General features: G+C 47.2%; 2 protein-coding genes across 7 annotated transcripts in view; one reads left to right on the top strand and one right to left on the bottom strand.

Annotated features, from left to right (window-relative positions):
* Positions 1 to 1,069, top strand: part of IL16 (interleukin 16) — a 112,539-nt gene extending 111,470 nt beyond the window's left edge. For all 4 annotated transcript variants that reach the window (XM_043921373.1, XM_043921372.1, XM_043921376.1 and 1 more), the window contains one exon: positions 589 to 1,069. In XM_043921373.1, coding sequence (XP_043777308.1) covers positions 589 to 782 — 194 coding nt within the window. In that variant the 3' untranslated portion in view covers positions 783 to 1,069. The remainder of the gene's footprint in view (positions 1 to 588) is intronic.
* Positions 1,070 to 2,678: 1,609 nt separating this feature from the next.
* On the bottom strand, positions 2,679 to 11,207 carry STARD5 (StAR related lipid transfer domain containing 5). Of its 3 annotated transcripts, none has more exons than XM_043921378.1 (6): positions 11,054 to 11,207; positions 10,348 to 10,397; positions 9,859 to 9,991; positions 6,780 to 6,897; positions 5,581 to 5,674; positions 2,679 to 3,294 (listed from the first exon to the last, which is right to left on the bottom strand). In XM_043921378.1, the coding sequence occupies exons 1-6, from the start codon at positions 11,075 to 11,077 to the stop codon at positions 3,147 to 3,149; spliced, it is 567 nt and encodes a 188-aa protein (XP_043777313.1). In that variant the 5' UTR covers positions 11,078 to 11,207; the 3' UTR covers positions 2,679 to 3,146. The 3 variants fall into 3 exon arrangements, with proteins under 3 accessions (XP_043777313.1, XP_043777314.1, XP_043777312.1); XM_043921379.1 differs by having other exon boundaries at positions 2,679 to 3,230; positions 10,979 to 11,202; XM_043921377.1 differs by having other exon boundaries at positions 10,979 to 11,199.
* Between the last annotated feature and the right edge of the window lie 10,408 nt (positions 11,208 to 21,615).

Genomic DNA, 21,615 nt, shown 5'->3' on the forward strand with positions numbered 1-21,615 from the left:
TTGGTCCCATTTGCTTACACGGGGATGAGCCTGCCAGCTGCAGGGTGATGTGGGGCCAAGGGATGTGGACTCTAGAGCCACAAAGTCTGGTTCAAACCTAGACCCCATCACGCAGCAGCTTCGAAGCTCAGATGAGTTACTTGCGTCCTTGGTTTCCTCCCACATGAAAAGGGAACAGTAACAGAGCTACTAGAGTCCTAGGACTCTTGCCATAAATGCTGAGTGTTAACACAAAGCCTGTGATATATAATTGCCCAGTATATTTTAGCTTTTTTTTTTTTTTTTAGAAATGTCTGTTTAGATGCTTGATCTGTTTTGTTTATTTACTGGCCACACTGCACAACATGCAGGATCTTGGCTCCCTGACCACGGACTGACCCTGTGCCCCCTGCACTGGAAGGTGAAGCCCTAACCATTGGGCCACCAGGGAAGTCCTTGGAGGCCTCGCTTTAGATCGACCACTGAGCTCCAGAGGGATGGGCTCCAGTTCCCTTCTGAGCTGTCCTGGCTCCTCAGAGGCCAAGGGTAGGTGGTGACTGCTTGTTCCCTTGTCCCTCAAGGCACCCACTCTCTCCTCTCTCATCCCAGGGGTGGCCTCAGAACAGAGTGACACAGTCCAGCCGGGAGATGAAATCTTACACCTGGCCGGCACCGCCATGCAGGGCCTCACGCGGTTTGAAGCCTGGAACATCATCAAGGCGTTGCCTGATGGCCCTGTGACGATCGTCCTCAGGAGGAAGAGCCTGCAGTCCAAGGGGACCCCAGCTGCTGGAGATCCCTAGGCCCAGCACCAGTGCAGATGCCAGAGCCTACCACATGCAGGTCCCCGAACTGCTAATTCTCAGGGTCACAGCTAACCCCACCCAATGGGGGAACGCACAGGTGTGCTTCCCGGTGGCTGCTTGCCCAGGTCTGGACCTTCTGGGACCCCACCCAGTGAGAGGGTGGTCCCAGAAGTTAGGGCACAGTCACAGTGGGGTGGCCGATACAAATGACAGACTGCATCTAGAGAGCTTAGTGATAATACTGTGGTGCTGTAAATAAAATGGATATATGATTGGATATGAAATCCATGGCTTGCTCTGCAGATTTTCTAAGGCCTGTCTCTGGGTGACGATCCACCCTAACCTTTGTTTTCCTCATGAGTCTGCAATGCTGGCCTGCTTGGAGGGGGTTCCCTTCATCCTGCTCCACTTGACATCAACTGGTGCCAACTCACAGGCTGGAGGCTAGAACCACTGTTAGGGTCATCCACTCACACACGGGTCACTGAGGTTGGCTGCTGCTAGGAACTCAGCTGGAGCCATTGGCCTGGACACTTGGAGGCGGCCTCTCCCTGTGGCCAGGGCTTCTTCACAATACATGACTGGGTGTCCCCCAAGAGTGTGAGAGCCAGGTAGGAGCTGCATCCTTGATGTGACCTTATCTCCAAAGTTGAAGAGCATCACTTCTCTTGTGATCCATCAGTCAGAGCTGGCCCAGGCCTGCTCAGGTTTAAGGGGAGGGGAAAGGCGGCTTGGGCTATTTTTGAAAAATATGGTCTATCACATAGTGCATTTGCAAAACTGTTTTTGGTTGGGGTTGGAGAAGCGCTCCTAGCTGGGGTGGTACCCAGTGACAGAGCAAGTAAACAGACAAGTGAAACTCTATGTGTGCTCAGCTGTGCCAACAGAATAGACCAGCCTGAGTCTGACAGGGTGAAATACACATGGCTGCCATTTACCTCCCATGTGCCAAGCACCGTGTTGGTATTAAGTGGACGTTGTCTTCAGTAATCACAGCAGTGTCTACAGAGCGTGGACCACCAGAGCGTGATATAACTCCTGTTATATAGATGAGAACACTGAGACCCAAGACAGTGAGAAACTTGTCCAGCTGGTAAATGATACAGAGTGAGTCCTTTCTTCTGTGATTTGGTTGAGACCAATAGGCCAAGATGGGGCTTCCCCGATGGTTCAGCAGGTAGAGAATCCGCCTGCAATACAGGAGACACAAGAGACTCGGGTTCGATTCCCTGCCAGGAGGGCATGGCAACCCATTCTAGTATTCTTGCCTGGAGAATGCCATGGACAGAGGAGCCTGGCGGGCCACAGTCTGTGGATTCACAAAGAGTTGGACACAACTGAGCAACAAGCATGTGCACAACAGGCCAGGATGCTTTTAAATGCAGACAGAACATTGTGGGGAAGCTACCGCTGTGGTCATTACTTAGCGCCTGACTGCTGAGCTCGGGGCAAGGAAATTGATTAGCAACACTTAGTATCCCCTGACCAGGGCTTCTCTGGTGGCTCAGCAGTAAAGAATCTGCCTGCCAATGCAAGAGAACATGGGTTTGATCTCTGGGTTGGGAAGCTCCCCTGGAGAAGGAAATGGCAACCCACTCCAGTATTCTTGCCTGGGAAATCCCATGGACTTGGTAACAGCCGATGGCCCTACCAGGGCTTGGAGGCCAGAAGACTCCTGCTCCACCTTCCATAACCAAGGACAAGAAAAGGCAAATGCCCAAGGGAGGGGAGGTTCTCCTCAAATCCCACTTGTAGGCTTGCTCCATCCAGAATCAATTCCAGAGTGCTTCCAGGGCCAGATTCAAACTGCCTGGTTTCCCTGGGGCACATGAAATTTAACTCATGCAGGGGGAAAATAAAGAAAAATGATTTGAATAAAAGAGACAACAAAAGGAATATTGAAAGTGTTTTTCCTGAAGGTTCATCTCATTTTTTAAACATCAGGTTGACATCTTTAAGGGGAAGGCTGGCCCAGCACCATACATCCGGGGGTCTGAGGTACAGGACTGAGAGCTCGGATGCAAGAAAGGGGCTAAGCCAGGTTTTGGGGGATATCTGAGAGTGACCGGCAGAGGAAGGCTTTGGACCCTAGTGTGTCCCACGGTGCCCAGGCAGAGTCCCCGTCTGGTGGTCGGGGGATCAGATGCACCTGCTGGAGAAGGTGTACTTGGATGACAAGAGCCCCACCCGAGTAGATGGAGGAGCAGGGGACACAGGGTCGCCCCTGGCTGATGTCCCTGGAGACGAACTTTCCATCGGTGTCTTCCAAAGGAGCCCATGTGCTCCCAGGCTCTCCAGGGGTGTCCCAACAACTGCCCTTCTGCACGAGCCACGGCAGTGCTCGGCCAACCAGCCAGGCTGTCAGCCGAAGAATTTCTTCACTGCTTTCTCAAGGTTGGCATAGAACCCAGCCATGCTGCGGGGGAAGAAGGAGTCCACCACGCCCTGTGGGAGGTAACCACTGAGGTCAGTCTGGAAGAACATGACCAGGCTGGTTTTGTTTGGCTCCCTGTGAAAACAAAAACAGGGCTCTTAGGTATCTAGAACCTAGGCCCACTCAGGGAAGTGTTTCAAACCCAGGGATTTTGCTGGGTTCACTGCCCAGGGGTCCCCTCTGGGCCTGCTTCTTTTCAGGATGGAAGCGGGTCCTCTCAAGCATGCTTCCCTGGCCCCACATGGATGGCCAGTGAGGACATGCCCCCATTTCCATCCCAGCAAGGCCATTCATTCCCTGTGCCTGATTCACTCGGGAAAGTCTTTCAGAGAATTTACTCCAGTGCTGGGCCCTGGGAGAAAGAGACACGATGCTGCCCTCCGACCACTGAAGGCAGTGATTCTGCAAGAGGTCTGGCAACTCCTGGGAGTTCCTAACACCCTTTCGAGGGCTTTTCAAGGTCAAGACTATTTTTCTCACAGCACTAAGATGTGATTTGCCTTTCCACTCCAATTCTCTCAGCCTGTACTTTATTCTCACAAATTTTTCCCATGGCCAGCACAATGAAGGCATGGGCTTTGTGGAGACCAAGCATTTTTATTTGTTTATTTATTTTTAATTTTTGGAGGCCATGCCTCACAGCATGTGGGATCTTACTTTCCCAGCCTGGGATAGAACCTGCATCCCCTGTATTGGAAGTATGGAGTCTTAGCCATTGGACCACCAGGGAGGTCCCTAAGCATCTTATTTGAATGGAATTGTTAACAGCTTCGCTGCTGGGGCAGTGGTGGGGGGCAGTTTCCAAAGACTCTGATGTGTACATCACAACAGACTGAATGTAGAAGCAGATGTGAGCTTCTATTAAGCCTGACATTAATATTTCCTCAAATGTAAAACAAGGCCACTCCCCACTATTTTTTTCTTTTGAAAAATATAGTTATTTTTCACAACAATATTTACATTATCATGTAATTGCTGTTGTTGTTGTTCAGTCGATAAATCATGTCTGACTTTTTGCAACCCCTTAGACTGCAGCGCGACAGGCTTCCCTGTCCTTCACTGTCTCCTGGAGTTTGCTCAAATTCATATTGAGTTGGTGATGCTATCTAACCATTTCATCCTCCACCATCCCCTTCTCCTTTTGCCTTCCATCTTTCGTAGCATCAGGGTCTTTTCCAATGAGTCACTTCTAATGAATGTATCATTATTTTAAAATAAATATTTTAAAATGTCTCAGGTTTAATGTCAAATATAGTAAATATTGATGGATATAATCCACATGAACAAAACACTTTGATGCCCTGAATAATACTGAAGAGTGTAAATGAGAGCTTCCCTGATAGCTCAGCGTTAAAGAATCCACCTGCCAATTCAGGAGATGTGGGTTTGATCCCTGGGTCGGGAAGATGTGCTGGAGAAGGAACTGGCAACCCATTCCAGTATTCTTGCCTGGGAAATCCCATGGACAGAGAACCATGGGGGGCTACAGTCCATGGGATCACAAAAGAGTTGGACACAACCGAGTGACTAAACAGTAACAGTGGAGACTCAGACCAAAAATATGAGAACTAAGATCCTGCATGCTGCTCGGTATGGCAAAAAAACAAAAACAAAAAAACCTGGCCATGACCTGTGAGAACACAGGGACAGAACCATTTCTGAGCTCAGTTCTGGGGCTGACTCATGCTGTGCTCTCAGAATCACCCATTAGGCCAGAGCATCTCAACCTCATTCCTTGCTGAGGGGACACAAGATGAGCACCAGTGGGGGGACTGAGGGTGGTGACAGCTAAGCTCCTGGCTGGTCCCAGCTGGTGGAGTGCTCTCAGAACCCCAAGAACACTGGGTGCCCAGACCCTACATGGCCAGCCTGTGACCCTGCACAGACTCTGTAACAGCAAGGCCTACAGAGGTGTAAGGCATTTTAATTATTGGGAATCATCATTAATGTTGCCATTGAGTAGAACATCCTCCACCTTGGACAGAAAGGAGATCAAACCAGTCAGTCCTAAAGGAAATCAACCCTGAATATTCACTGGAAGGACTGATGCTGAAGCTGAGGCTCCAATACTTGGCCGCCTGATGCAAAGAGCTGACTTACTAGAAAAGACCTGATGCTGAAAAATACTGAAGGAGAAGGGGAAGGCAGAGGATGAGACGGCTGGATGCTATCACCGATTCAATGGACATGAGTTTGAACAAACTCTGGGAGACGTGAGGCACAGAGCAGCCTGGCATGCTGCAGTCCCTGGGGTTGCAAAGAATCGGACACGACTGATCGACTCAACAACAACAACAGGACATCTTCAGTGAAGCCACAGTGAGGTCTCAGCACGTCATTCATTCTGGAGGCTGTCCTTACCCTGGCAGAGGTTCACAGAAACAACCACAGGGATGGTTAAATCCTCTCACGTAACCCGGTTTCGGGGGACAAGATGGATGCTCCACATTGGTAGCTGGAAGACAGAGTAAAGGGTTAGGGAGCTACAGCTTTGGGCAATCGGGCCCCAGTGGCTGAAGGGTCTTACCAGGCACCCAGAGTGTATGCAGACCAGTCACCTGGAGCCTGAGCTCTCCCTACTGCCGCTCCACTGTCCCTTGCACACACACGTTCACACGTATGTGTGCCCACACATTTCTGCACTCACACATGCACACACACCCTCTCCAACCTGCCAGTGTATTAGAGGAAAGAATATTTCAGGGTCTTCCCTGGTGGCCCAGTGGTAAAGAACCCACCTGCCAATGCAGGAGAGGTGGGTTCCATCCCTGGGTTGGAAAGATCCCATGGAGGAGGGCATGGCAACCCTCTCCAGAATTCTTGCCTGGAGAATCCCATGGACAGAGGAGCCTGGTGGGGTACAGTCCAGGGGGTCACAAAGAGTTGGACATTACTGAGCATACACACATGCAGGGAACTAGATTCCAAATGCCATAACTAAGACCTTGCATAGCCAAATAAATACAATTTTTTCTTTTTAAAAGAAAGAACATTTCAGACATCAGGCTCGAGGGTAGAAGGAAGAAGGTCCCCCTCTCAAATCCCAGCCAACAGAGGTGTGGAGGTGCCATCACCTGCCCCTACATGGGATATTCAGGAGAGCAGCCAGGCTGGCACTTTCTGCAGGAGGAACCGTAAAAAGTGCAGAGGCAGGAACTTTGCTCCTGGCTGGAAGTGGGGGAGCTGACAGCGCCATAGTCCTCATGGGAAGGTGCTCCATGGGTGCAGGGGATCATCACACCCTGGGTTCCCTGGAGCCAAACCATAGCCTGCTTGTCTGGGGTACGAACTATGCACCTCAGCAGGAATGAAAACAGGGTGCTGATGGAATCTGTGTCTTCAAACTAAAATGACATGTATGGACGCTCTCATCTCAGATCTCTCTAGCACAGAATCCCCCCAAACCTGACAAGGGGAGGGGAACACAGAAAAACGAGCCCAGGCTGTGCATGCCCCAGGGGTTTCTAGCTGGTGGGCTTTCTTTGAGGAACTGGGCGGGTGTGGGGGAGACAGAGACCAGCAGCCCACTACCACCTCGAAGCAGGGCCACCGTCACTCACCATTGGAACTGATGGTGCCGTCCTCGTATGTCCTGACTAGCACCAGGTCCACAAAGTCTCTGGGGGAAATAAGCTTCATGACGGCTGAGGGCGTGGTGGTTCTACTGAAGAGCAGGGTCTGTCAGAGGAAAAAGGGGTCCAGCTGCGTGCAATGGCCAGGCGTCTGCTCCCTGCCCTGACTCCTCAGAGCGCACCCACCCCCGCATCTGGTCCCAATAACCCCGGCTCTGGAAGATGGGAACAGCACTGACAGCAAGGTGGCGTTGTGACCTAGAGGGTCTGGAGTGAACTTCCCCGGATGGAGGTGCCAAGGGTCATGGGAACACACCCAGTTAGCAAAATCTTGGGTTGTGACCTGGGCAACAAGGGCAGCCTGAATGATGCAACAAAGCGCTGGCCTGCGGCAACTAAGACTTGACTCAGGCAAAAGTAAAAACAAATAAATATTTTAAAAAATAAAAAGGATCATGAGAGTTGTCACTGGTGGAGCATGTAATAAGAGTCTGGCTGGACAAAGCTCTCCGTTGTTCAGTCACTAAGTCTTGTCCGACTCTCTGCACCGACTCCATGGACTAACACACACCAGGCTTCCCTGTCCTTCACTACCTCCCGGAGTTTGTTCAAACTCATGTCCACTGAGTCTATGGACAATGCTCTCAGTGGTCCCACACAACTGAGAAACTGGTTTCATGTACCCATTTGACCAAAGAAGAAAACTGAGGCTTGTAGAGATGAAGGAATTGACTGCAAAGCTAAAGGTGGAGAGGAGAGACTTGAACTGGGCTGGGTCTAGGCTGAGGCAAGAGAACCCATTCCTTTCTTAGGCTGCCTTTGCTCTTCTTGCCCAACCCTGAGAACAGTGCCTCCTTAAATATGTGTCCTGCACAGCTTTCTGGTTTCCCCCAGCCCCAGCCCTGGGAGGGAACACCCCTAGAACTTCACCCAGTCTCAGAATATTCCACCAAGTCCATTCCCCCACTTTACAAGTCAAGGACCCCCCAAGCCCGTGCTTTATCCCATGGTTCCCCTGCTCCAGCAGGACGTCAGTCCTTTCAGGGTCCTAAGATCAGGCCCCAAGATGGGACAGTCCCAGGGAGAGCCTATCCCATTATTCACTTAATGTGTGTTAATTATTCAGTTGTGTCTGACTCTTTGTGATCCCATGGACTGTAGCCTGCCAGGTTCCTCTGTCCATGGAATTCTGCAGAATACTGGAGTGGGTAGCCATTCCCTTCTCCAGAGGATCTTCCCGACCCAGGGACTGAAGCCAAGTCTCCTGTATTGCAGGCAGATTCTTTTCCATCTAAGCCACCAGGGAAGCCCATTCACTTAATATTTTTTATCTAAATGTGCTCACTTTTTAAAACTTAAACTTATTTTAAAAGGAAGCTATTTAACTGCTGGAAATGAAAAAGAAGGTATCAGTTGGCATAAATAAAAGACAACTGCTACACACACACGGAATTCTTGGGTTCTGTTTCTGGGCCTGAGGCCAGCTGTCTGTCATCATGGAGATTAGCAAGGTGTCAAAGGCACATCAGCCCTTGAGACTTTCTGCTTCAAGTTATCAGAGAGATTGAAGGCTTGAAATGGAGTGACCTCACTAGGTGTGATTGAACTTCAGCTTCAAATGTTAAAGACCTATCACCTTGTACCCCACCCTTCACGAAACACTGACATAAACTCCTGTGATGATGAATTGAAATGTGAATTCCTGGTGAAGGTTAAGAACACTTGGCTCCTGACGATCAAGTAGTAAAGAATTATGGCTTGAGGTTTCCTAACACCTGCTATAGAAGCACCCAAGAGGGTACTAGGTCCACAGATGTCAAAATCAAGGCACCATTCAAAAAAAAATTTTTTTTTGCAACATTTCCTCAAGGCAACTTTTTCATTTCTTTTGGCTGTCTTTTTTTTTCCTCCTTAACTTCTATAATCAAAATGAGGTGGATTCTTAACACTATGGGGCTTCCCAAGTGGCTCAGTGGTAAAGAATCCACCTGCCAATGCAAGAGACCCAGGTTGAATTCCGGGGTTGGGAAGATCCCCTGGAAGAGGAAATGGCAACCCACTCCAGTATTCTTGCCTGGGAAATCTCATGGACAGAGGACCCTGGCGGCTACAGTTCATGGGGTCGTAAACAGTCAGACACAACCAAAGCAACTTAGCACACACACACACATGCTTAACACTACAGAGGATCCCAGGGCAGGACCAATTAGATCTCTGCTGTCCAATATGGCAGCCACAAGTTCCACATGGCAATTTAAATTTACACTGAATCATGAAAATTATATAAAATTAACTATTTCTTCAAACTAGACACCTTTCAAATGTCTGTGGCCACCTGGGGCCAGTGGCTACTGTATTGAACAGCGCTGTTGTAGAATATTTTCATCACAGCAGAAAGTTCTACTGGGCAGCACTAGGCTAGATACCACATGTTTTATCAGCAGAGAAACTGGCATCCAGAATTTTCCCCCGGCACAGCCTCACAGCTGGCAGAGGATCCTGAGTCTTTGGCCAGGACTCATTATCATGGTCCCATCAAGGGGCAATATTTCAAACTAGAGCTGATGCGTCCAATCCAGGCTGCTTCACCATTCTCAGAGCTCACATTCACTCTGCACTCCTGCCTTCATTAGCCACTGCCGGGTTCTCTCAGCTCTGTCTAGGGCAGCTCTACCTCTCTGGGTCTCACTGTTACATACCTATACCTGGGCTAAGGCTGGGTTTAAGTGTTGAGCAGTGCACAACCTATTTGCTGGGCACTCCCCTTGCCTTAGGGCTTTCCAGGTGCCACAGTGGTAAAGCATCCACCTACCAATGCAGGAGATGCAAGAGAGGCAGGTTCGATCCCTGAGTCGGGAAAAATTCCTTGAGAAGGAAATGGCAACCAACACCAGTATTCTTGCCTGGGAAATCCAATGGACTGAGGAGCCTGGCTGGCTACAGTTGCAGAGTCGGACACAACTTAGCAACAAAACAACAACCCCTTGCCTAAAGGTGTCACTGACCCTTCACAGAGGGGACAGAGTCAGCTTACTGTGTCTGGATAACAGTGCTTGGAAAGACTTACATCAGTGAGGCTTTCAATAATTTCAAAACTGTTCACATTCTCATCCCACTGAGCTCGTAAAGTCCCAGCAAGTGGCTTCACGCAGTCCCACACCTGCTCTGGTGTCCCGTTCACAATGCCTTTTCCTCTGTACCTGGAGCACAAAGAGCAATGTGACCCTAAGGCATCAACCAAACTTGTTTATCCTGGGATTACACAGAAGGACTAGAAGCCATGTGTGCCACTCTTCTTTAAGACAGCCTTGCAGAGAAGGGGCTGACATCTACTGGCCCACCTCCCCATGGGCCTGCAGAAACAGACGGATGCTAAGCTTTTACAAGAATACAGTTTGAGGAAATGATTTAGTTAGATGCAGAAGCTTTTCCGGAGGATGACTGGCAAGTTGATTCCAGGTGCTAGGATGGACTGCCGTCTCAGAGGAAGCAAACCCACAGAAACATCGGGAGAGGTGTGACACCCTAAGGAGCTCTGAGCAAGGCATGCACTTACAGGTTCCCTGGAAACTCCACAGATGGCCTCCAGGAAACTGAAACTCCGTTCTGTCAAAAGGCACAGAATCGCACAATTTTAGAGCTAGAAGGACTCTTGGGAGATAGAGCCCGATCCCCTGTTTTATGGAAGAAAAGTCAAGCGCCTCAAGAGATGCAAGTCTCCAAGGTGAGACCCAACTGATTCGTGACAGAGTGGGGACTAGTCCTGAACAAAGCTGCCTCCAGGAGGATGCGGTGGACAAAGGGATCTCGTGTGGCTGCTGGAAGAGCTTTAGAGCACTGGAGATTTTCAAATCACTTTAAAAACCACCATGCATCTTGTTTTCTCGGACAATTTAGGTCTGTTTGGTGCTTCCCGCTCCACCCTAACCATTTGCCAGCAGGTGACCTTGGCTAAGTCATTTAGTGAAATGGACACATACTCAACCCCTGGGGGTCATTGTGGGCACAACTGGCCCTATTTTTTTTTTTTTAAGGAAACAACCCCCAGTGGAATCTCCTCTTCAATCTAGCTCCAGGGGATAGAATGCAGAAAACCTCTTGGGAGAGGAGGAGCCTAGGGGCTTCTGAGACCCTAGCCCCAGTGAGCAAAGGCCCCACGACCCCTTTCTGCCCCGTTCCTCACTCACGTCTTCCCGGCAAATCTTCCAGCCCGAGTTGTCTCGCCGGTACTGGAGCATCTTCTCCGCCACCGCCTCGCTCACCTGCACGGCCGTCGCCGGGTCCATTGCGCCGAAAGATGCGCGAGGCCTAGGGGTCGCAGGCGGGGTGTGCGGTCGCGGCCCCGCACTTGGGTTTGGAAAGCCGGAAAACCAGGGCCTGGCTTGGAGCCCAGAGTCCCGCCCCAGCCCCGCCCCCGATCTCGGATTGGCTTAGGCCTTCTGATAGGTCCCACCCTACTCTGACATTAGCAGTGCCGGAGATAGACCGGCCCCGCAGCGCGCACTACGCGCTCAGCCTGGGCTGGTTCAGGGCTCCCCCTGCAAGGTCCAGCGGGATCCGCCTTTCGCCCGTCCCAGCTCAGGGAGGGGCTTGGGGGCGCCGGAACTTGGGAGGGCCTGTGGTGGAGAGCCAAGAGGGCGGGAACAGGTCTTGGACGACCTCGTAGGCTTGTGTAAGCATAGTGGACTTTTGTCTTGAGTGCGCAGAGGCTTTCTGCCAGGGCGGATGATGGTGAAATTGCAACCAGATATTCCTTTCTAGGGCGGCTGTTGTAGGGGTGGGAGAGGCAGTGTGCGCTGAGACGGGGGTGGAGGTGGGGGCAGTTAGGAAGCTGCAGCGGTCATGGGAGAGATGGGGGTGGCCTGGAGCAGGGGGTGGTGGTGCAGGTGGAGAGAAGAGGACCCTCGGAAAGTGTTTAGAAAGCTAGAACATAGAGATCTCTGTGAAAGATGGTGGAGACTGGAGGAGTAGGAAGCTCATGACTCCCACCTGGCTTGAGACGCTGATAGCTTAACTGCGAGGGAGGCCAGAGACAGGGTTGAGGGGGGACATGGTGCGTTCAGTTCTGATCTCATTCAGTAGGAGGTGCCTGAAAGACCTCTAAGGGATGTCTGGGATGCGCTGGCATCTGGGACAGAGCTGGGCACAGCTAAGAGATGGCAGAGTTCTGTGCCTCTGGTGGCCTCCACCTTGGAGGAGTGAGTGGGATCACATCCCCTCAGCTCCTTTCCTCCTTCGCAGCGCGGTCGTTGTCGTTTAATCGCTAAGTCGTGTCCAACTCTTCTGCGACCCTATGCACTGTGGCCTGCCAGGCTCCTCTGTCCATCGGATTTCCCAGGCAAGAACACTGGAATGGGTTGCCATTCCCTTCTCCAGGGAATCTTCCCCACCCAGGGATGGAACCGAAGTGCAGCTACTGCTGCTGCGTGTGCTTGGTCGTGTCTGACTCTGGCAACCCCATAGACTATCAAGTCCCATAGACTGCCTGCCAGGCTCCTCTGTCTATGGGATTCTCCAGGCAAGAATACTGGAGTGGGTTGCCATTTCCTTCTCAAGGGGATCTTTCTGACCCAGGAATGGAACCCAGGTCTCCTGCATTGCAGGCAGACTCTTTACTGACTGAGCTACGAGGGAAGCCACTGAGCCACCCGGGACCCCCTTTTCAGAGCTATAACCAACTAAATATTTGAGAAGATCAACACTGAGATCAGTTTTTATTTTCTGTTTTGGGTGCATATTGTTTCATCTCAAGTTTTTAAAAAAATAGTGTAAAGAAAATGACTACTTGAAACCATTTCATGGAAGATGTGATGGACTGCCAGGTGTTGAGAGGCTGGATGTGGAATTAGAGAGTTCTAAACCTGGCTTCATGCACAATTCACTGTGTGCTTTTGAGCAAGTCACTTAGTCTGTTTGCTAATAGGTGAAGCAAGACCATGATAGATGTCGTCCCATGCCAGTGTGATGGGCAGGTGAAGTAATGCATGTGAATGTTCCCTGAAGCCATTAAAAAAAAAAAAAGACTTCCTTGGAGGTCCAGTGATTAGGACTTCGCCTTCCAATGCAAAGGGTACCAGTTTGATCCCTGTTCATGGAATTAAAATCCCACGTCTTGGGTCAAAAACCCCAAAACATAAAGCAGAAACAATATTGTAACATTCAATGAAGACTTTTAAAAATGGTCTGCATCAAATATATATATATATGTTTATATAACTCCTGCAGTTAACCATGGTTAAAAAATTAGCACATCAAAATATCATAAAAAGTCAGACCACAGTCTGAGGGAAAATTAGCCTGTTTTAACTAAAAGGAAGTTTTCTTAATGTACAAAGTGCTCTTGGAAATCACTAAATCGTTTTCAAATAACCCAACAGACAAAAAGGATGCATCAGATATGAACAGACACTACAGAAAAATAAGCATGGCTAACAAAGATATGAGAAGATGCAGAACCACCCTCACTGCTAGGGAGTTACAAATTAAAACAAGGGGCACTTTTTACACCTATCGGAGAGACAACTCTGAAGAGGTTTGTTAATTCCCTATGTTGGTAAGCATATGGATAAACAGTAGTGGGTGAGAGTGTCAATTTTTGTAACCTTCTGGGAATAGAATAATATATTAAAATATATTTTAAAAATTATTAAAATAATATATTAAAATTTTAATTTACTTGTTTTTTGACCCAGCAACTCCTGCACACAGGTGTATAAAGTTGATTTTACCACTGGAAACAGCCTATTATTTGTCAGTAGGTTAAACAAAGTTACAGGATATCCATTTATTGGACTATTATGTAGCCATTCATATAATGTGGCCCAGATGAACAAAGGTGGGGCTGGAACAGACAGGAAATGCTCAAAAGAGCCTAGGCAACTAGAAGTATGAGTGAATATGAGTCGACTATTTTATTCAAGAGCAGTTCACTCTCTAGGAAGGAAATAAAAATGGTATTTCAACCTTAACTCTAAAATAACTTAAAATTTAAATTTTTATCCCCACCAACTACCCCATGGGTGCATGCTTAGTCACTCAGTCTTGTCTGACTGCTTGCAACCTCATGGACCTGTAGCCTGCCAGGCTTCTCTGTCCACAGAATTTCCCAGGTAAGAATACTGGAGTGGGTTGCCATTTCTTCCTCCAGGGGATCTTCCTGACACAGGACAAATGTTTATATGTGTAGTAACAGGAAAAATGTCATATATATATATGTTGAAGGACAACAGCTCTACAGATGAGAGTCAGGGCTCAGGTCAGAGTGCCCTGGTTCAAATCCCAGTGTCCCCATTTGTTAGCTGTGACTTCAGTACATAACTGACCATTCCAGAATTTTTCATCCTCATTTGGAAAATAAAAACAATAGTAATACTAACTCATTGGGTTGACATATGGGTTAAAGGATTTAATAAGTGAAAAGCAATGAGAATGGTGCATGGCATTCAGTAAGTAAATGTATATAATATATATATCACAGATCATGTATATATATCTTGAGTGAGAAAGAGAAATAACTCAAGTTGTGTTTGTATATGCTTATATTTCTATTCTACATATATGTTATATATGTTGATATATGTACATTAGTTTGGAATATTCACTTCTAAAAAGGCATAGAATAAACTGTTAACAGGAGGGGGTAATGCCAAAAGACGTTTTTTCACTTTATAGCATCATCTACTGCTTACTATATTAATTACTGACATGTAGGTTTTCTTAAATTTAAAAAGCATCATTAAAAAATTCAATGTAGAATAATTCTTAAAGTCGCAGCTTTGAACTCTCATAGTCTGGAGCTTAATTAGAATTTTGTTTGGGGATAAAAAACTATGAAAATGAAGCTGAGGGAAAGTAAGTTTGCTCTAGAAAGTGACTTTTAGACATTGAACATTTAAGAGATTTTTATACTTACAAACTCATTGGAAAAGACCCTGATGCTGGGAGGCATTGGGGGCAGGAGGAGAAGGGGACGACAGAGGATGAGATGGCTGGATGGCATCACGGACTTGATGGACATGAGTTTGGGTAAACTCCGGGAGTTTGTGATGGACAGGGAGGCCTGGCGTGCTGTGATTCATGGGGTCACAAAGAGTCGGACACGACTGAGCAACTGAATTGAACTGAACTGATACTTACAAAATGGAGCATGGCTTTAAAATTGTTCTAGCACTGTAAGACACTTTAATCTTTGCTGCCAGAAAATGCCAGTCCTGGGTATATGTGAAATATTCAGAGAGGCAAACTGTTCATCCCCGAGGTCTTCACACACTGGCAGCAGGCGCCAGGTGAAGTAGGGTCAGCCAAGGGCAGGCTCTCATCTGTTTGTCTCCAGAGTCCAGGACAGGGCGGGATGAGTGGCTGGCAAGATCCAGAGGTTGAGCGCCACCCGCCCATCAGAGCTGCTCAGCTGGCCTGTTTAGCAGTCTGCTGGAGGCTCATTCAGAGCCACCAGGGCAGAAGGAATGACTGCCATCTGTAGATTCCATTGATCAGACCCCACCCGGGAGGTTGTCAGGCCTCCAAGTCACTCAGTTGTCCAGGGCACACCTCACCGAAGTCCAAGATGAATTTTAACTAAGTGCCTATGGGGCAGGAGGCCCAGAGATTCCTAACTCAAACCACCACCAGACCACCAAGGGGGTGGGCCAAGTGTCCAAGTGCGCTGATCCTAAAAGGTCCTGAATGGAGTATTTGCTTTCTACGTAGACACTGATGAAGAATTGTATGCATGTTTACTTAGTCAGGCAGGTGCTAGGTGATCTACTCTGTCGGCATACAGGTACTTCTTTATTCACTGGCAGGCCACTGTCCCAACCACCTTACCTGCGTTGTGCCATTTAACCCTCACAGGTGGAGACAACTATCTCCAATTGCCTGCAGTCCATGGGGTTGAAAAAAGTCGGACATGACTGAGTGACTGAACAACCTGGGTTAAGAAACTGAGGATTGGCACTTATCTATCATCCAGTGGTTAAGAATTCACCTGCCAATGCAGAGAACATGGGTTTGATCCCTGAACAGGGAAGATCCCACATGCTGTTGAGCAACTAAGCCTGTGCACCACAACTATTTAGCCTGTGCTCTAGAGTCCAGGAGCCACAACTACTGAGCCCGCATGCCCTAGAGCTCACGCTCCACACCAAGAGAAACCACTGAAATGAGAAGCCCACACATGGCAACTAGAGTGGCCTGTGCAGCAATGAAGACCCAGCACAGCCAAAAGTAAAAATAAATAAAATTATTTTAAAAACAGAATATCACACAGGTAAGGGTGACCAAGGCAACATGGCTAATAAGTGGCAGAACTATGGTACACACCACACCTGTTTATATTTCTGAAGGTCACATGTTGACTCATATGCTTTACTGATTCCCACATCCTGTAAGGATATGCAGTGTTTACTATGAAATGGGCAAAGGTTAAAACATACGTACAATAACATATGAACCCTAAAAAGGAGGAAAAACACACAAACATGCAACTACAGAGTATCAAGAAAACAGGAATGCTACCACAGATTGGGGAAGTTAGTCTTCTAGAGGTGTGTAGAAAACGTTTCTTTGAATTTCATGGCATTCATGAATCCAGAAATGTAAGAAGTGACTGTCAGGTGAGTGTATGCTCCTTGGTTCTTGTATCATCACACCAAAGATTTGGAGTGACGGACATTAAAGCCCTCGGCGTGTCACAGCTCTCAGGTCTTGGACAGACCGTGTTATAGCTCTCAGGTCTTGAATGGACCATGTTGGAGTTCTTAGACAAATCAGTGTTACAGCTCCGTGTTGCAGCTCTATTTTATTTAGATATTAGCAGGAAAATCCATCTTCGAGGGGTGAGGGCATGTCAACCCAAAGATGCAAAGAGAAGAGTGCCACAGCGCGCGGGAGAAAGAGAGAGAGACAGAGAGACAGCGCGCACGCACGCGGGGTGGGGGGCAGGGAAGGGATAGAGAAAGAAAGCGGCGCACGCACGCGTGGGAGAGAGGGAGTGAGAGATAAAGAGTGCATGCACGTGGCGGGGGGGAGGGAGAGAGAAAGAAAGCGCACACGCACACCGCGTGGGAGAGAGGGAGTGAGAGATAAAGAGTGCACGCACGTGGGAGAGAGAGAGAGTGCGCATGCACGTGTGGGAGAGAGAGAGAGAGAAAGAGCATATGCATGTGGGGGAGAGAGAGAGAGAAAGCGCTTTGGCTCCTCCTTTTATATGTTTTTTCCTCGCCCTGGGCCTGCCCCATGCAAATTGGGCTTAGCCAGGAGCACTGTTTGTCCTGCTTGAGGTCTTCACTCCGGTCCTCAGACCTTCCCTTGACCTTCCTTTGTTCTATTTTCGCGGGCTTCTCCCTTCCTTGTCTTTTAGCCACCGCCATTTTGGACTCCTTTCCCCTATTCTAACTACCTAACATGACCAAGATGGACTTCCTTGGTGGCCCAGTGGTTAAGATTCTGTGCTCCCAAACCATGGGGCATGGGTTCAACCCCTGGTTAGGGAACTAAGATCCCACATGCCTCACAATGCAGCAGGAAAAAAAAAAAGGCAGGGCAGGGGAGTGACCAAGAGAATCATCCTTACATCGCTAACATTTTTACAGCAAAGTGATTCAGATTCTTTTCCATTGTAGGTTATTACAAGATATTGACAGTAGTTCCTGCGCTATACAGTAGGTCCTTGTTGTTTATCCATTTTATATATAGTAATGTGTGTGCACTTAGTCTCTCAGTCATGTCCGACTCTTTGTGACCCCATGGACTGTAGCCCACTGGGCTCTTCTATCCATGGGATTCTCCAGGCAATACTGCAGTGGGTTGCCATGCCCTCCTCCAGGGGATCTTCCTGACCCAGGGATGGAACTCTCATCTGTTTGCATTTCCTGCATTGCAGGTGAATTCTTTACCCACTGAGCCAGCTGGGAAGCTCCAAAATATATACACTACTACATGTAAAATAGATAATCAAAAAGGATTTACTGGAACAGGAACTCTACTCAGTATCTTGTAGCATAGCACAAAAACTAAGTATCTTGTAGTAACCTCTAATAGAAAAGAATCTAAAAGAGAATATATATTTATATATGTAATTATTATTATATATTATTATATGATATATATTTGTTTATATATATGTATATATTTGTGTATGTAACTGAATCACTTAGCTGTACACCTGAAACTAATACATTGTAAATCAACTATATTTCAATAAAAATCTTTTTAAAAATAATTTTTTAAAAGTACCAGTATCCACTTCAAACTCATCATGGGCACATGTGCAGTAGACACTGTATAGAATAGTGTAACATTATTTTTAGCTGCAAAGAAGTGGGAATGACTTCAATGTCCATCAGTAAGAAATGGATAAATATCGTGTAGTTTATTCATGATGAAACACTACATAGCAGTTACAATAAGTGAGCTTGATCTGTTTATTTCTTCAACGGACATTAAAAAGTTAAGTATGTACAATACATGCAGTATTATAGTACTTACTTAAGACGTACTTACATATTGTTTATGGATGTTTATACATATATAGTTATATGCATACAACATATGTAACTGTAAACAAATGGTGAATGGACACATGCTGAACTCTTAGTAGCATGAGGGGAATGCAACTAAGTGTGGGAATTAGAGTAAATTATGGTATCTGTAATATTTTAATAACAAAATGACTAGATGGAAATAAAATGTCAACAGTTGTTGACATAATAGAAGTATGAGTGCTTGTCACACTAGTCTCTGTACTATTCTGCATCTTTTAAATTGCTCTAAATTAAAGTCATACCTGATACTAAGTGCTGGAGTATATGTGAGCTGTGTTGCTCACTGAAAGTTGATGAACACATCTGCAACCCTGGATAAATATTGGCTAAACTCGTGTTTTCTTAGGAATGCTGCAAGGCCTGCCGGATGGAATGCTCCCCTACCTGCACACAGACACAGGTACTGCTGCCTGGGGCAGAGCTAGGCTTTTTCAATGTCCCAGGGAGCTCTAGGCTACAGCCCCAAGACCAAGTATGTGAACTAGAGTACCCGCATGGACGAATTCCTGCAGGCACCTGTACCACAAAGGGATGTTCCCATGGCAGGGTAAGCTTTTCATCTAGAACACGCCACAACCTCCTGGGTCTGTTGTGGTTGGGAGGGCATTTTGTTGTTGTTGAGTCATTCAGTCATGTCTGCCTCTTTGCAACCCCATGGACTGCTGCACATCAGGCTTCCATGTCCTTCACCATCTCCCGGAGCTTGCTCAAACTCATGTTCATTGAGTTGGTGATGCCATCCAACCATCTTATCCTCTGTCCTCCCCTTCTCTTCCTGCCCTCAGTCTTTTCCACCATCAGGGTCTTTTCCAACGACTCGGCTTTTTGCATCAGGTAGCCAAAGAATTGGAGGGCATGATGTGAAGTAGTTAAGCACTGTCAAGAAATGTGAAAATACTGCACATTTTTTCATGGTTTTTGTGAGGAGTGTTAACCTGGGTCTACTTTTTATTTTTAAAAGTTTTATTTATTTTTGGCTGTGCTCAGTCTTCATTGCTGCACAGGCTTTTCTCTAGTTGTGGCACTCTCTAGTTGCAGTACTCAGGCTTTTCATTGCAGTGGCTTCTCTTCCTGCTGTGGTTCCTGCATTGGCAGGTGGGTCCTTTAGCACTGAGTCACCAGGGAAGACCTCTGTCTATTTTTAAAATGGCATTATTTATACTAGATTTTTCTCTGAGGTTAGAATTAGCTGTAGATCTTGGAAGATAATCTTGTTACCATGTCATTTATAATTTATTCATTACTCCAGTCCATCCATTTACACTCAACAGATGTTTCATGAAATACCTAGGATAGGCAGCCTTCTGAGATGCCCCCCAGAATTCCTGCCCCTGTTGTACATTTCTTGAAAATTTGTTGAGTGTGTTGGCACTTGTGAATCTGATAAGATTTCACTCTCATGATGAGGTTCTATTATATGGTAAAGGTGAATTTATTTAGATATAATTAAGGTCTCTGACTAATTAACTTTGAATGAATCAAAAGGACATTATCCTGAATGGGCCTGACCTAATCAGGTGAGTCCTTTAAAAGATAATCCACGTCTTGCAAAGAGAGAGATTCAAATGTTAGAAGGCCTTCTCTTGCTGGCCTTGAAGATACAAACAGCCACACTATGGAGAGGATCATGTGGTAGGGAAATGCAGGCTGCCCCTGGGAGCAGAACACCTCAGTCCTACAACCCCAAGGAAGTGAATGCTGCCAACAGCCACACAACATTGGAAGGTGACCCCCTAGCCCCAGATGAGATGCAGGCTCTTGGATGACACCTTGCTTGAGACCCTAGCTGAGCATCCAGGTGAACTATGGAAACTGAGTTGATAAATAAGTGTTGTTTTAAGTTGCTAAGTTTGTTATGTAGTGAGAGGGAGAAAACAAGTACAAAATGTGTTATGTATCAGTTACCAGTTCTGCAGAAATGAATAAACACCATTCCTCTCTCAAAGGAACTCAACAGTCTGATGGAGGAGACAGAAAACTTAAAAGATAAATTTAAAGTGAAAGAGTTATCATGGAAATAGGACAGGAGTGCAAATGGGTACAGCTCTGTTCTTTCCTTGGGGCTCATTGGCTGGGTGCCATCAACCTGGAATTTTCTGTGTCTGTGCATTCCTCCTTCACCTACTACATGGAGAAAGCCTGTTGGCAGTAAGAGAAAACAAGGTCAACAAACAGAAGTAGAGCTGAGAGGTGAAAAGACAAAATCCAGAAGATGTTTGATAGCCAGGTCCAGTTGAGCCTGAAGCTAGCTTGATTCTCATCCCTCCTAGTTAAAGGAACCAATTAACCTTGGGGATTTTGTTACCTCCAACCCAAGGGTCCTGACTAATTAATACAGATATATGTGTGTGCTTCATCACTTAGTTATGTCTGACTCTTTGCAACCCCATGGACTGTAGCCCACCAGGTTCCTCTGTCCATGGGATTTTTCAGGCAAGAACACTGGAGAGGGTTGCCATTTCCTCCTCCAGGGGATCTTGCTGGACCCAGGGATCCAACCTGTGTCTCCTGTCTCCAGCATTGCAGGCCGATTCTTTACCCACTGAACCATGGGGGAAGCCCTAAGACAGATACATAGTTGGGTAAACAGTATGGTACATTCTTCAGTTCAGTTCAGTTCAGTCACTCAGTCGTGTCCAACTCTTTGCGACTCCATGGACTGCAGCATGCCAGGCCTCCCTGTCCATCACCAACTCCCGGAGTCGACTCAAACTCATGTCCATTGAGTCGGTGATGCCATCCAACCATCTCATCCTCTGTTGTCCCCTTCTCCTCCCGCCTTCAATCTTTCCCAGCATCAGGGTCTTTTCAAATGAGTCAGCTCTTCGCATCAGGTGGCCAAAATATTGGAGTTTCAGCTTCAACATCTTACATTCTTAATAAATTTTAATTACTCTGGTCACTATCAAACTGATCATTAATGTGAAGTAATTAAGCACTGTGAAATCTTTAAGGGTAGCCAACTCATTTTGGGGTGCTTATCAGGGAGGACTGAGATATGTATGCTGCAAGAGAACATTATAACACAAACAGGTCACTCCTAAGATTCAGGACAAGGGTAGACATGTCACGTAAGGGTTTTGCAATTAGGTGAGCTGCCTGGCTTGCTTATGATCTGGCATCACACTGAATGGAGGTCAAAGGTTGATTTTTTTGAAACAATCTCCTAAAGTGTCTGGACCCAGAGACCCCCGGACACAGCCCACTTGTATTCAGTTGCTGTAGATTAGGGAGTCATGGCCCTGTGGGTCTCTGGGCCACAACCAGCAGACGACGTGCCTGGA

This window comes from Cervus elaphus, chromosome 13 (assembly GCF_910594005.1).
Source record: "Cervus elaphus chromosome 13, mCerEla1.1, whole genome shotgun sequence".
NCBI lineage: Eukaryota > Metazoa > Chordata > Mammalia > Artiodactyla > Cervidae > Cervus > Cervus elaphus.